Here is a 14,142-nt window from a genome sequence, read left to right as displayed (position 1 = left end):
CATCTAGGGACCAAAACCCTTAGACAACAGCAGCCCCAGATTCAATTCCCACTGTGTCTGAAGGACTTTGAAGAAGACATCCATCTTTATTGAGATATAACACATATACTACAAAACTCAACCATTTAAAATGTATAGTTCAGTGGTTTTTAATATACTCACAGAGTTGTACAACCTCATCACAATCTAAGTTTAGAACATTTTCATTATCCCCAGGAAACCTTGTGCCCACTGGCAGTCACTCGTCATCCCCTGCCTGCCCAGCCCTAGGTAATCACTAACCTACTTTCTGTCTCTATAGATCTGAAGGACTCTCGACACTGCGAAGGTTACACAGGTAGTCAATAAGCACTTACCTTCTCTGAGCTACGAAAGGGAAAATGGGAAGGAAAGAGGAGTGACTTGGGCCTTGCCCTCACATTGTTTAGAGCTGGCAGTGACAGGACCTAATAGCTAACCGTCCAGCTGTCACTCACCAGCCATGGCAGCTTAGGCACATTACATACTGTCTGTGAGCCTCAGTGTCTTCATCTCTAAGACGGAATAGCAAGTATACTCATTTTATAAGTTTGCTGTCAGGATGAAATGAAAAAATGACAGGAACCTAGTATACAGCATGGCGCACAGTAAGGGATCGTTAATGTTTGCCATTATAGGTCTTGTACTTCAAGGCAAGGAGCGAGGAAAGTGCTGTGGGACTCCGAGGAGATCTGGGAAGGCTTTGTGAGGAGCTGGTGGGTGTGAAAGTGTGTGTGTGTGTGTGTGTGTGTGTGTGTGTGTGTGTGTAGGGGTTCAGACAATACAGGCAAAGTTGGGTGGATGCATTCCAGGTAGAAAGAGCAGCATGCCCAGAGCACACATGGCAAAAAGGTAGGAGCAGTGGGTGATGTGCCCTGGAGAAACCAGCCAGAGACACACAGGCTGGGGTGGGGGTGGGGGGATGCTGCTGAGTTGGGGAGGTGGCAGAGAGCTGGCCTGGGAGAACTGTGATCTGGGGAGCGGTGTGGGCAGTGATATGCTTTGGGGAGCTCAAACGCAGTTGGTGCCAGATGGAATGAAAGAAACCCCGGGTGGAGGATAGACTGGTAGAGGGGAAGGCTGGAGACAGGAGGCTTGCTCTGCTCAAGCAGCCTAGGGATGTGAAGAGACTGGAGAGGGCAGGCAGCCATTCTCAGATTTTAGGGTCACAATCACTGAGAGCTGTCAAACATACAGATTCCTGGGGCACCTGGGTGGCTCGGTCAGCTAAGCATCCGACTCTTGGTTTCGGCTCAGGTTGTGATCTCGCGGTCCTAAGATTGAGCCCCATGTCGGGGCTCTGCACTCAGCGGGAAGTCTGTTTGAGATTCTCTCTCTCCCTCTCCCTCTGCCCCTCCCCCTCCTCGCTCCCTCTCTCTCTAAAAATAAATCTTTAAAAAAAGCCATGTAAATTCCTTGGGCCTGCCCCAAGGTTCTGACTTAGCAAAGCAAGGGGGACCCAGAGATCTGTAATCTTAAGCAGCTCCTTGTGAGGGACATCACAAAGACGACATTCTTTGAGAATTTTTAGATTAGAAAGGTGGTAGAAATTAAATCCACACAATCAGGCAACTCAAGGTGCAGGAGGAAGGGGTGCAGAGGGGCTCCTGGGTTTGGCGCTGGGTAACTAAGGATAGTTGGACATCTGGGAAGACAGGGTTAGTCAGAGATGGAGGGGGAGAAAGCAGGTGAGCACAGCTGGGGGAGAGGCAGGCATGTGGGATGCAGGAGAGTGAGCAAGTCAGGAGCTCATCCATGGCTCACCACCTGACTGGATAAGATGATGGACATGGCCCTCGGGGTGACCTAAGCTGCAAGCAGGTTTTGAAGGAGGAAGGATTTTGACCAGGGGAGATGGACACATTTGAGACAAGATTTGTGATCAGATGAGTTTTCTAGGCCAGTATGGAGTTTGGAGTTTATTTAGGCCAAAAGTGAGAAAAGTCTGGAAAGTTTGGGGTATTATCACCCTCGCTGTCTGGGGCAGTACTGAAGAGAGTGTGCAAGGTTTGGGGTGGAGTAAGTGCAATGACTTTGAGTCTCTTATCACTAGGCCCACAGCCCCCATCTTATTTTTGATTGATTTATGTTGGCAAGGAATGGGAGGCTGAGGGAAGGCTGGGCAAGGGGCAGGGGAGGGAGGCCCAACCCCATTTTATGATCTCAGTGGAAAAGGCTGCTGTGAGTGAATTTTGCTGCCAGCAGAGCCAGAGATGGGCCCCATGAGTCACTCCTCAGTCCTGCAAGCTCAGCCCTGCAGAGCCTGCTGTGGTCAGCGGCCTGGGTTGGTTCCAGGCCCAGCCCCCAGTGTTCCCCCACTAGGCCTCTGTGTGTCCCCATTTCTATCCGTATCTTTGCCATCCTAGGGCTGTGCATCGTGCAGCTCTCTGCCTTTTCTGTTCTCCTTTCAGACTGAGCCTCTGAGTCTGTCTCTATTTGTGACTCTAGTTTACATCTGGCTCAAGGATGGGGAGCCTCAGGAGGGCAGGTGGTAATGTGACCACTCTCAGGCACCCCTAGGCATTTATTCTATGCCAGGCCCTATGTTAAGTGCTGGAAGTATAGAAGTGGCCAGTACACTCCGTTTTCATGAAGCTACAATGCACATTCTATGTGGAGTGAACAAACCAAGGCTGCCCCTGACGCTGAATCTGTCTGCTGCCCGTGCCCGGCACTGCTGAGGTCAGCTATGGCCTGTGGCTTGGGACCTCTTACTTGCCTCTGGTATCGGAGGGGGTATGTGTGCCTGCCAGCAGGTCCCCCCAGATCTCAGCGCTCCTAGGAGGCCTGGCTGGGGGCTGGGGGTGGGCAGACAGTGGGCAGCAGAAGGACAGGGAGGGAGCAGGAGGCAATGACTCAATGGGGCGGCCCTGGGACTGCTGGGGAGGGATCCAAGGTTGGTCCTGATGCTCGCTAAAGCTAGAGGAGGGTGGGGCCAGAGGTCCTGGCTGGGGGGTGGGGATGGAGCAGGACAATTCCAAGGCTCCTCTGGCAGCCAGATCAGCTCAAGAAGAAGGCTCCTAGGTAGCTGGTCTGAGAGTCTGGACTTTGGGAGCTGATGTGGCAGCTGGGATGGGGGCGGGGGTGGGTTGCTGTTGTTACGACTGTGCCTGCTTTTTTTTTTTTTTTTAAAGATTTTATTTATTTGACAGAGAGAGACACAGAGAGAGAGGGAACACAAGCAAGGGGAGTGGGAGAGGGAGAAGCAGGCTTCCCGCTGAGCAGGGAGCCCGATGCGGGGCTCGATCCCAGGACCCTGGGATCATGACCTGAGCCTAAGGCAGGTGCTTAACGACTGAGCCACCTAGGCGCCCCACTGTGCCTGCTTTTGATGCCCAGGTTTGCTGCTCTGGCAGCCTCCAGGCTCCTGAGGGGGTGCCTGCTTTAGAGCCAAGAAAGCCATCATACCCACTGCCCCTCCCCTCCCAGAAACCAAGGGCCTGAGCATGTTGTGGGGCATAGTGCCTTCTTCTGGCCACACAGCCTACCTTCTTACACTCTTCCCACAAATTGTGGGGAGTGTCAGGCCAGGCACACATGCCCTAAAGGCACCTCACACCTCAGAGCTAGGAGGGATCTCACAGGTCAACTCTCCAGGTAGCTTTCACCAGTTCAGGATCCCCTGAGTGAAGGTGAAATGATGGGGAGGGCATGAACACAGCCTAAACGCTGCCAGCAACTGGACATCTGACACATGGGGTCTTCCCTAGTCCTTATGGCAAACCCCAGGGGAAAAAAAAGGATGACTTTTTTTTTTTTTTTTTTTAAACAGGTGAGTAAGGTGAGGCTTAAAGAGAACTGAGTTGCTGGAGCTCACCCAGCAGGTAAGTGGAGGAGCAGGCCTGGGTTAGTGTCTCTGGCTTCAGGACCCTGACCTCAGCCCCAACCTCCTTGGCTGGACTTTGTGGGGAAGGGGGTAGGTGAAAGTGCCCAGGAATGTACCAGAGTGGGGGGTCTGGGCCTGGTGGACTCTGGCAAGCCTGAGTCAGCTCCAGCCCAGATAGCAGTCCCCCACCGGGTCTTGGAATCATTCAACCTGTCTTGGTGCCTGGGCCTGGAAGGAAGATTGGGGGCTGCAAGGGAGGGGCCCCTTCCTCCTACCCTCCATGAAGATACCCGTACTGGTTCCTAGCAGCCCCAGGCAGCTGGTTTGGGCTTAGAGAGTTTCTCTTTCTAGGGGCCTCCTGGGACCTGGGGCCCACACTTACCTTCTCCCGCGAGGAGTGAGTGCTCCCAGTTTTGAGGAGAGAGGGTGGGGCAGCCCCCCCATACTGCGTGCATTCAAGAGCAGAAGCCTGACCCGCTCCACCGCGCCCCCCTCCCCCCACCGCAAGCCCCTTCCCTCTATCCCCAGGTCGACCCACCGGATCCCTCACCTCGGGCACTTACACCGCCTTCTCCAGCAGGGGGCCGCTTCCGGCGCTCTCAGGCAGGCGGGGGGAGTGGGCACAGTGGGACGGCTGGCAGTCGCTGCCCCTCCCCGCCGACAGAGAAGCCAAGTCAAAGTAAGGGGGCCCTGAGGGTGGGAGTGGAGCCGAGCCGCTTGGCCCCGAGGGTGGGAGGGGGCGGCGGCGGGCAGGGGGCGCTGCGAGGGCCCGCTCCTCAGCGCTTTCCTGGGGGTCCGGGCCGCTGCCGTCGGGCCTGGGGGTGGGATGCAGCTCCGTCCTCCGGCCCCCAGGGGGCGGCGCGGCGCCGCGTCCTCCGCCGCCCTGCGTCCTCCGCCGCCCTGCGTTCCCTCCCCGCGGCCAGGAGGCGGCGCCCGTGGACGCCGGGCGGCGCGCTGTACCCGCCGTCGACGGCGGTGCTGTAGGTTTGAGGGCTCCGCTTCGCCGTCTCGCGTCCCGGATACGTGAGTGTGGCGGGCGGGCGGGCGAGGGATGGGGCGCGGAGTCTCGTGGCCAGACAAGGCCCAGTTGGGCGGGTGTCAGCACGAGGCAGCACGGCGTCCATGCAATGGCGGCGTCCCATCCGCATAGACCAGCAAAGCGTGGCAGGGATTGCGCGTCCAAGCGTGGGGGCCCTCTTGGCGGAGGCCCACGTGAGCGTGGTCGGGCGGGGGCCGACCCCTGCTGGTCTCCCCTCTCTTCAGGTCTGAACTGCCGCCGCGTCTGTGCTCCGTCTGGCCACCAAGACTGGCCTTCTGCCTGTTTCACTCACGGAGCCGTACCCACGACCATAATCAACCCATTTCCTGGATGAGCAGAAGCCTCACACTGAGGGCCCAGCCCCTCTCCCACTTGCCCTGAGCAGGCCCACTCTTAAGGAGGGGGTGATGGAAGGGCCACCGGAGGTTGGGGATGAGTCCCCAGACTCCCAGGGACACGCCACTGACTGGAGGTTTGCTGTGTGCAGCTTCAGGGATGCCTGGGATGAAGAGGAACCTGTTCCCCGCATGCAGGTTAAGGACCCCAATCCTCCGAGACCTACAGCAGGGACAGCCCAGGGAGAAGGGCTACAGGGCAGCCCCTTGCCTGGGGAGCCTCAGTCTCCGCTAGGACAGATGGCTGTAGATGGGTCAGGGGATGCCCAGGGTTGCACATTAGGAGGTTCTTCACTCCAGTTAGAGGAACCAACCCCTTTTGGAGTGGAGAGCCTCCTGTGCCCAGTGTCCTCCCGCCTCAGCCTCACACAGGGCGAGAGTGATAGTCAAGGGGGAGGCTTGGCAAGGGACCAAGTTCCAAAGAGATTAATGCCAGCCCACCTGGGTCCTGAGGGCTTGGACAGTGATCCTGTGGACCCTGGAGGCCCATTATCTGAGACGACGTCAGAGCTACTGGAGGCAGGTGAGGGAGGCGGGGCCAAGGAAGTCTTGGAAGGGAGTGGGGGTTCCTGAAGGGGGGGAGGGCTCTGACCCTACTCCACCTGAAGCCCAGGTCCGAGGAGGGGTCTCTGGGGGGGTGGCCCAATGCAGACCCAAGCCGTTTTCCTTCTGAAGACCCCAGTGGATCCAACCTCCCTAAGCCTGCTGATGATCTCCTGGCCCAAGACCTTGCCTGGGAGCTGCTGGCCAGTGGCATGGCTACCCTGCCAGGTAGTTGGGAACGACTGGAGGCAGTGGGATTGGGGTGACTTGATTGGGCAGGTGTTCACTGCCTTCTCCCAACAGGGACTCGGGATGTAGAAGGCCGGGCAGTGCTGCTTCTGTGTGCCCATAGCCCGGCCTGGCTTCACCCCAAGTGCAGTGACCGTGAACTCATCCGCCTCCTGCTCTACCTGCGTGGCATTCCCAGGTTTGGGGAGGAAATGGGGGAGGGGGTTGGAGCCTGAGCTGGGAGATGGCAATATTGGGGAGTTAGATACTGAACTGAAGCCTCTTCTTTAGGCCCGAAGTACAGGCCATGGGACTGACTGTGCTGGTGGACGCCCGGGTTTGTTCCCCACGCTCTTCCCTCTTCTGGGGGCTCAGCCAACTGCAGGTGAGTACACGATAGTAGCTTCCCCTGCCTTCAGCCATTCCTTTTGTGTAGGGTTGGGGACATGGTTGAACTCAAAGTCCTTGCAGGAAGCCGCCCCAGGGTCAGTGTACCAGGTGCTGCTACTGGGAAAGATGCCGGAGGAGGTGCCTTCCAGGCTGCAGGTACAGAGCCGTTTCGGCCAGGGGTGGAGATGGGCTGTTTTCCCCACTAGGCCTCGGTCACCACCTGCTTTTCTGGCAGCTGCAGCAGCTGCCTTCTCATCAGAGCCTGCTGAACCACATCTCCACCTCCGGGTTGCCGGCTTCAATGGGAGGAGGCCTGCCGTACTGCCACCAGGCCTGGCTGGACTTCCGGATGGTCAGTGCAGTGGGTGGGGCACAGGGTGGGTGGCAGGCAACGTGGCCAGCAGAGGGGCCTTTTCTGGGTTGGCTTGAGCAGTGCAAAGCCGGCCTGGGATCCAGGATGCCTGGGACGAGCACTGCACTACTCTGGTCATGCCTGCCCCTGCTCACAGCGTCTGGAAGCCCTACTGCAGAGCTGCCAGGTGGTTTGTGCCCTGCTCCAGGGGGCCATCGAGAGCATGAAGGCTGTGCCCCAGCCCATGGAGTCTGGGGTGAGTGTTCCCTCGACACCTCTCCGAGTGCTCCCTGTCTCCCTCCTTTTCTCCCACGCTCACCTCCACTCCCTGTTGCACTTAATCACAGGAAGTTGGTCGGCTGTTACGGCAGGCACAGGTCCTGATGCAGCATGTGCTAGACTCACCACGGCTAGCATGGCTACAATGCCAGGGGGGTTTGGAGCTGGCATGGCTGAAGCAAGAGGTCCCAGAGGTGACCCTGAGCCCAGACTACAGGTAGATGCAAACTCAGATCCCAGATCTTGCCCCAAGCTCACCATATCCTATGCCAGGGACTCAGCTGGCTGGCTCAGAACCAGCCAGGATTGGTGGTCCCAGGATAGGGTGGAGTGGAGCAAGGCAACTAAGAGCCCTAAGACCATGTACCCTATATCAGGCCAGCAGTGGATGAGGTTGATGAACTCTATGGCCGTGTAGATGGACTGCTGCATCAACTGACCCTCCAGAGTAACCGGCGGGTACAGGCACTGGAGTTGGTCCAGACTCTGGAGGCCCAGGAGGGTGGACTGCACCAGGTGGGAACCACCTACCCACATGGGCCCTCCCTCTGATCTCAAGCATGACCTCCACCCCACAGCAGCATTCCTTTCCCTGCTTGTGCCCCTCCAGATTGAAGTGTGGCTACAGCAGGTGGGCTGGCCAGCACTTGAGGAGCTAAGGGATCCCTCACTGGACATGCTGCTCCAGGCCCAAGGTCCTTTTCAGGACTTGGACCAGGTTGCCCAGGTGAGTTTGGTCACTTGTTTATTCCATAGGTATTGGGTCACTTGGCTGAGGACTGGGAATGCAGGATGGGTGAAAGCAAATCTATCCTTTTCTCTCTTGGAATGTACAGTTCAGCAGAGAAGATCAGTTGTAATCAAAGGTTCAAAGTCATATATGTGTTTGCAAACCGAGGCAGAAGCTCCGAAGAGAAGTAACGCAGGTCGTTCTACCTGAGTATATTAATAAAGACCTCACCCAGAAGGGGTGTGGGGCTAGCTTTCTTGAGATAGTGACTTTTGAACTGAAAGCTAAAGAATAGATCGGGGTTAATTAGGAGGAAGAGGGGTTGGGGTTAAGAGACATTCCAGGCTGAGGGAGCAAACAGCATGTGCAAGGGTTCTGTGGCAGGAGGGAGCATGGGTTGCCTGAGGAACCATAAGCAGGACAGTGAGGTTGAAATGCAGTGCAGAAAAGGGAGGGAGAATGGAGTGAGATGAGGTAAAATGAGGCTGGAAAAGTAGCGGCCAAATAGCTGGGCCCCTGTTGCAGTGTAATATCTAAGTGGGAAAGTCACATAATCAGACCCACATCCTAGGAAGATCATCCTTTTTTTTTTTTTTTTAAGATTTTATTTATTTATTTGACAGAGACACACAGCAAGAGAGGGAACACAAGCAGGGGGAGTGGGGGAGGGAGAAGCAGGCTTCCTGCCCCACCCAGCAGGGAGCCTGATGTGGGGCTCGATCCCAGGACCCTGGGACCCTGACCTGAGCCGAAGGCAGACGCTTAACGACTGAGCCACCCAGGCGCCCCGAGGAAGATCATCTTAGGTTCTGGGTAGACAGGGATTTGAAGGATGGATGTGTACAGTCCACAGAGGCAATTGCAGTGGCCCACCAGGAATGATGCTTTCCCTGGCCAGATGGTGGCAGAGGAGATTGATTTTAGAAATTGCTGGGATTTGATGGTGGATACATAGAAGGAGAGGGAGGTTTCAGGGTTGAATGAGTGCCGTTCCCTGAGAGAGGGGCCGGGAGACAAGGATCTTCTGGGGGAAGGGGCTTCATCAGTGGAACTCAGAGGAGAGACCAGTGTGTAGAGGGTCACTTGGTGGATGTGAGTTGTGGATGACGTTTGAAGTTGGTCACATGAGACTGCCTGAGGAGAGAGCATGTGGACTGTGTTCAGGAGCACCAGTGTTTAATGGCCCAGGTGAGGGATGGGGAACAGGAGGAGGAACCACCAGAGAAGGATGAGGAGAATCAGGTGAGTGGAGAGGGGTCAGGGAGCTGGCAGAGAGAGGACTGGAGGCTGCTGAGTGATGGTCAGATGAGGCCTGAGAAGGGCTGGGGATGGCGGTGGCACTGAGGTTGCATTAGGCTGACGGGGAAGAAGCAGTGATACCAAGGATAACAACTTCTCCCGGAACTTTGGCTGTGGAGAGGGCCACAGAGACAGAGGGGAGTCAGGGGGGCAAGGGAAGGTCTTCAGTCACAGGAGAGACTTGACAATGACATGTAGAGATGTCAGTGGAAAAGACTGCTCTGGGCTAGACCACCAGGCCCAGACCTGCTGAGCCCAGGCTCTGTCTCCAGGAGCAGGTCAGGCGAGCTGAGAAGTTTCTACAGCCACTGGCTGGCTGGGAGGCTGCTGAGCTGGGGCCCGCTGGGGCCCGCTTTCTGGCCCTGCAAGCCCAGCTGACTGACTTCTCCAGGGCTTTGGCCCGGCGGCGGCAGCGGCTGGCAGATGCTGAGAAGCTCTCCCATTTTTTCAAGCAGGTAGGTGGGCTGTCCTGACCTTGGCTGCGGGTGGTTGGTGGGGGTAGAGGGGTGGCTGCCTAACCCCAGCACAGCCTGAGCTCTTTCAGGACATTCTGCCTGTTCTCTCTCCTTGTCTTCAGGGTGACCCCAAAATCCAACCACTGGGGGGCATGGCCTGAGTCGTCATCCTGCGGGGATGGGGAGTGGGTTGAAGGGAAGGCTCGGCGGTCTTGGTGGGCCCCATCTTCACTGCCTCCCTGGCCTTGGTGTTACAGGCCTCAACCTGGGCTGAGGAGGGGAAGCGGCTGTTGGCAGAGCTGGAGCACGAGCACCCAGGGGTCGCGCTGCAACGGCTGCAGCTGCATTGGACCAAGCACCCTGACTTGCCTCCTGCCCACTTCCGAAAAATGTGGGCTCTGGCCACAGGGTTGGGGTCTGAGGGCATCCGCCAGGAGTGCCGCTGGGCCTGGGCACAATGCCAGGACACCTGGCTGGCCCTGGACCAGAAGCTAGAGGCTGCGCTGAAGCCACCACTGACCGCAGCCACGACCACGACGGGCAGCACAGCTAGCCTGTGTGTCAGCCGTGTCCCTGCTGCATCTGCCACCCTTCCCCTGAGGAAGGCCTACAGCCTTGATCAGAATTTGGGACAGAGTCTCCGAGAGCCTGCCCACCACTGCCACCATGCGGCCACTGCGGCTGCCTGCCACAGACCAGAGGCCCGAGGGGGTGCCCAGCCAGGGTCATCCCCTGCCACGCCTCCGCCAAGCAGCTCCGATCCCAGGAGCCCCAGCAGGTGCAGGCAGTGGGCAGGGCAGGGAGGGCAGTGGCAGGAGAGAGGTCTCGAATCCTGATTCCACCTATCTGGTAGGCTCCAGCTGGTGCTGGCGGAGATGGTGGCCACAGAGCGGGAGTATGTCCGTGCTCTTGACTACACCATGGAGAACTACTTCCCCGAGCTGGATCGCCCCGATGTGCCCCAGGGCCTCCGTGGCCAGCGCGCCCACCTCTTTGGCAACCTGGAGAAGCTGCGGGACTTCCACTGTCATTTCTTCCTGCGTGAGCTGGAGGCCTGTACCCAGCACCCCTCTCGGGTAGCCTATGCCTTCCTGCGCCACGTAAGCCTCCCACAGGCCACATGGCTCCTAGCTGATTCTGCCACTCAACAAAGAGCCCCTGGGTGCAGGCTTGGTGCCAGGCTCTGTGCTGAGTACAGCTATGAGCGAGACCACCAAGGTCCCTGCCCTTCTAGATGCTCGTGTTTTAGTAGAAGAGACATAAAAGTATAAAAGGGAATTGCAGATTATAGTTGAGGCCAGGAAGAAAATAATCAGGATAGATCGATGATTGTGAAGGAGTGGTGGGCAGGAGTGGGGCAATTAGAGGCCTCTTTGAGGAGCTGGTGTTTAAGCTGGGGCCAGAGAGAGGGACTGGAGTCAGAGTGTTCCATCCAGAGGAAAGATCAAGTTTAAAGGAAGAGACAGGTCAAAGTGGCTGAGTGCAGTGAGCAAGAGAAGGGGTAGTCCGAGGTGAGGGGTCCCAGAGTGGTGGTCCCAGAACAGTGGGAGGAGCAAAAGCCCTGTGGGCAAGCCCCGCTCTGCACAGTGCCTGTTCTTGCCAGGTTACCCCTCATTCAAAGCCAGCCAGATTGGATCAGGGGGAGGCTTCCCTGGGAGCTGTTTATTGGCATTTTGGTCCTTTCAAGCTGAGGGTATCTGGCCCATGGGGGCCAGACTTTGGAAGCTGGCCCCCTTGCAACCAGGCTGAGCTGTGTGTCCTCACAGAGGGTGCAGTTCGGGATGTATGCACTCTACAGCAAGAATAAACCTCGCTCCGATGCCCTGATGACCAGCTTCGGTCACGCCTTCTTCAAGGTAGATGAGCCTGAGACTGTAGGGGAGGAGGGGGCGGAGGAGGTACCCCGAAGCCGCCTGATGGTCTTCCGTGCACCTGGCAGGACAAGCAGCAAATGCTGGGGGACCACCTGGACTTGGCCTCCTACCTGCTGAAGCCCATCCAGCGCATGAGCAAGTACGCACTGCTGCTGCAGGAACTGGCGCGGGCCTGTGGGGGCGCCGTGCAGGAGCTGAGTGCCCTGCAGGCCGCCCAGAGCCTCGTGCGCTTCCAGCTGCGACACGGCAATGACCTGCTGGCCATGGACGCCATTCAGGGCTGTGATGTGAGTCATGCCAGGCCCTGGTGGGCAGGTGCAGTGGGTGTGAAGGGAGGGGGCGGCAGAGGCTGGGTACTCACTGGGCCCCAACTTGGCAGGTTAACCTCAAGGAACAGGGGCAGCTGGTGCGGCAGGACGAGTTCATGGTGCGCACCGGGCGCCGTAAGTCCTTGCGCCGCGTTTTTCTCTTTGAGGAGCTGCTGCTCTTCAGCAAGCCTCGCCGAGGACCCACAGGCACCAACACATTTGCCTACAAGCGTTCATTCAAGGTAGGCTCACCCGACCCCTCCCACGCTCCCTGCCCCCTTCTCCCCCGGCGCCTCACCAAGCCCCTCTCCTGGCCACGCAGATGGCAGACCTGGGCCTCACTGAGTGCTGTGGGGAGAGCAACCTGCAGTTTGAGATCTGGTTCCGCCGTCGCAAGGCCAGGGACACCTTTGTGCTGCAGGCTGCCAGCGTGGCCACCAAGCAGGCTTGGACGGCTGACATTTCTCGTCTGCTCTGGAGGCAGGCCATCCACAACAAGGGTGTGTCCCTGCCCCCTACTTCAATAAAAGGTCCCCCCTCTGGGCAGCTTACAATGTCCCACATGGGCCCAGGCAGGGCCTAGGGACCTGGAAATGCTTGGGAGCAGGGAGGTCCCGCAGGAGCAGCCACTGTAGGGGAAAGAACTTCAAAGTCAGGCAGGCCTGCTCTCACTGTCCCTGACTACGGACACAGTGCTAACCTCTCTGAGTATCAGAGGCCTTAACTTTAAAAGGGCAGTTATGACACCTGCCCCCAGGATTGTGGGGAGGAGAGCATGGCACCAAGAAAGGCTCTGTGCACAGGACGGCTAATCTGCTGGGTATGGATGTATAGGAAGAACTTACTCAAGGGAGAGGGTAGTCAGAGGCCCAAGGGCAAGGCTCATGTCCAGAGAGACCCCACGTATGCCCACTGTCCACCCAGAGGTGCGCATGGCTGAGATGGTGTCCATGGGCGTGGGGAACAAGGCCTTCCGGGACATCGCCCCCAGCGAGGAAGCTATCAACGACCGCACCGTCAACTACGTCCTGAAGTGCCGAGGTAGCAGGCAGGCTGCTGGGGGTGTGGGGGAGGAAGGCTGCATGCGAGGCAACGTGGACCTTTGTCAGCCCTTGCCTGTGCTCCCTTCAGGACCCTGGCCCAGGTAGGGTCTGGCCTGTCCCAACCTGATCCTCTCTCTCATGCAGAAGTTCGCTCTCGGGCCTCTATTGCCGTGGCCCCGTTTGACTGTGACAGCCCCTACCTGGGAGCCTTGAGTTCTCTTCCTGGAGACCCTGCCTCTTGTTCTGTGCTGGGGTCCCTCAACCTGCACCTGTACAGAGACCCGGCTCTTCTGGGACTCCGCGGGCCCCTGTATTCTCCCAGCTTCCCAGAGGAAGCAGCACTGGAGGCTGAAGTGGAGCTGGGCAGTCAGCTGTCTTTGAGTAGGTCTGGGCTTAGCCAGAGGCAGGATGGTATTGCTTAGGGTCTGGCCCTCGGGTGCTGACAGCTTACCTCCCTCCTCCCTAGCTCCTGAGGACTCTGAGGTCTCATCCCAGTGCCCATCAGCCAGTGGATCCAGTGGGTCTGACAGCAGCTATGTGTCAGGGCAGGCCCTGGGCAGGGGTCTTGAGGACTTGTCCTGTGTGAGTACCATTTTGTCCTGTATCCACCAGCCCCAGCCCAGGCCTATGGCTGCCTTTCCTTTAGGTGGAAATGGGGGTGGGTGGGCCAGGGCCCTACCCCAGAGATGCTACCTGGACCCTGAGTTGAGGAAACAGGCAGTCAGGCCTACCTTGTCAACCACAGGTCTGAGCCCGGGCTGGAAGGCAGGCAGTGGACCCAGCAGCTTTTGCTCCAGGAAACATCACCTCTCTCAGGATCTGCTGTGACCAGAGTGTGGCTGCCACCTGGGCTACCTTCCAGCCCACGTGCACTGCCCTATTGACTACTCTTTCTGATGTCTGTGCCCACTGGCAGACTGGCAGGGACCTCTCCCAGGGAGCCTAGCTGCAAAGCCTGAATGACTACCCTGATCCTGAGCTTCTGGCCCCCTGTCCCCTTCTTCTGTTCTCTCTGCTGTTCCCACCCCAGTTATGGGTTAAGATTAGGCTAGAGCGGAGTGTGGGTGTTGCCATGCTCTAGGCTGATGGGGCACCAAGTGGCTCTGGGCAGCGACGGGGCTGCCCCAACCCTCAGGAGGAACATAGGTGGGTTCCCAGCAGTTGCTTCCCGACCCCTGGTCTCAAAGCCAACCTTCTCAAACTTAAGGGCAAGCCCACACCTATTGTACCCTTAACTCTTGGTTGCCCTGGCTGCCCAAGCCTAGCTCTTCCTGGGTCAGTTTGGTTATTTTGACTCAACACCTTTTGAATAGCTTTCAATTAGAGCTGTTATCTAAAATTATTTCACTGATTGTTAAGTCTT

General features: G+C 57.7%; 1 protein-coding gene across 1 annotated transcript; it reads left to right on the top strand.

Moving 5' to 3' along the window:
- Positions 1-4,557: 4,557 nt before the first annotated feature.
- PLEKHG4 (pleckstrin homology and RhoGEF domain containing G4) lies at positions 4,558-14,121 on the top strand. Its single transcript, XM_031036977.2, has 22 exons — positions 4,558-4,867; positions 5,108-5,801; positions 5,954-6,049; positions 6,125-6,248; positions 6,341-6,434; positions 6,521-6,595; positions 6,675-6,791; positions 6,949-7,047; positions 7,139-7,287; positions 7,448-7,586; positions 7,681-7,797; positions 9,372-9,554; positions 9,812-10,332; positions 10,408-10,654; positions 11,321-11,410; positions 11,494-11,715; positions 11,808-11,978; positions 12,059-12,236; positions 12,661-12,777; positions 12,924-13,160; positions 13,246-13,361; positions 13,525-14,121. The coding sequence occupies exons 2-22, from the start codon at positions 5,291-5,293 to the stop codon at positions 13,528-13,530; spliced, it is 3,609 nt and encodes a 1,202-aa protein (XP_030892837.2). The 5' UTR covers positions 4,558-4,867; positions 5,108-5,290; the 3' UTR covers positions 13,531-14,121.
- The last annotated feature ends 21 nt before the right edge of the window (positions 14,122-14,142 follow it).

The sequence above is a fragment of the Leptonychotes weddellii genome, chromosome 16 (genome assembly GCF_054177405.1).
Source record: "Leptonychotes weddellii isolate Sample4059 chromosome 16, ASM5417740v2, whole genome shotgun sequence".
Taxonomy (NCBI): domain Eukaryota; kingdom Metazoa; phylum Chordata; class Mammalia; order Carnivora; family Phocidae; genus Leptonychotes; species Leptonychotes weddellii.
Note: the sequence above shows the minus strand (reverse complement) of the source record. Positions and strands in the feature narration are given on the sequence as shown.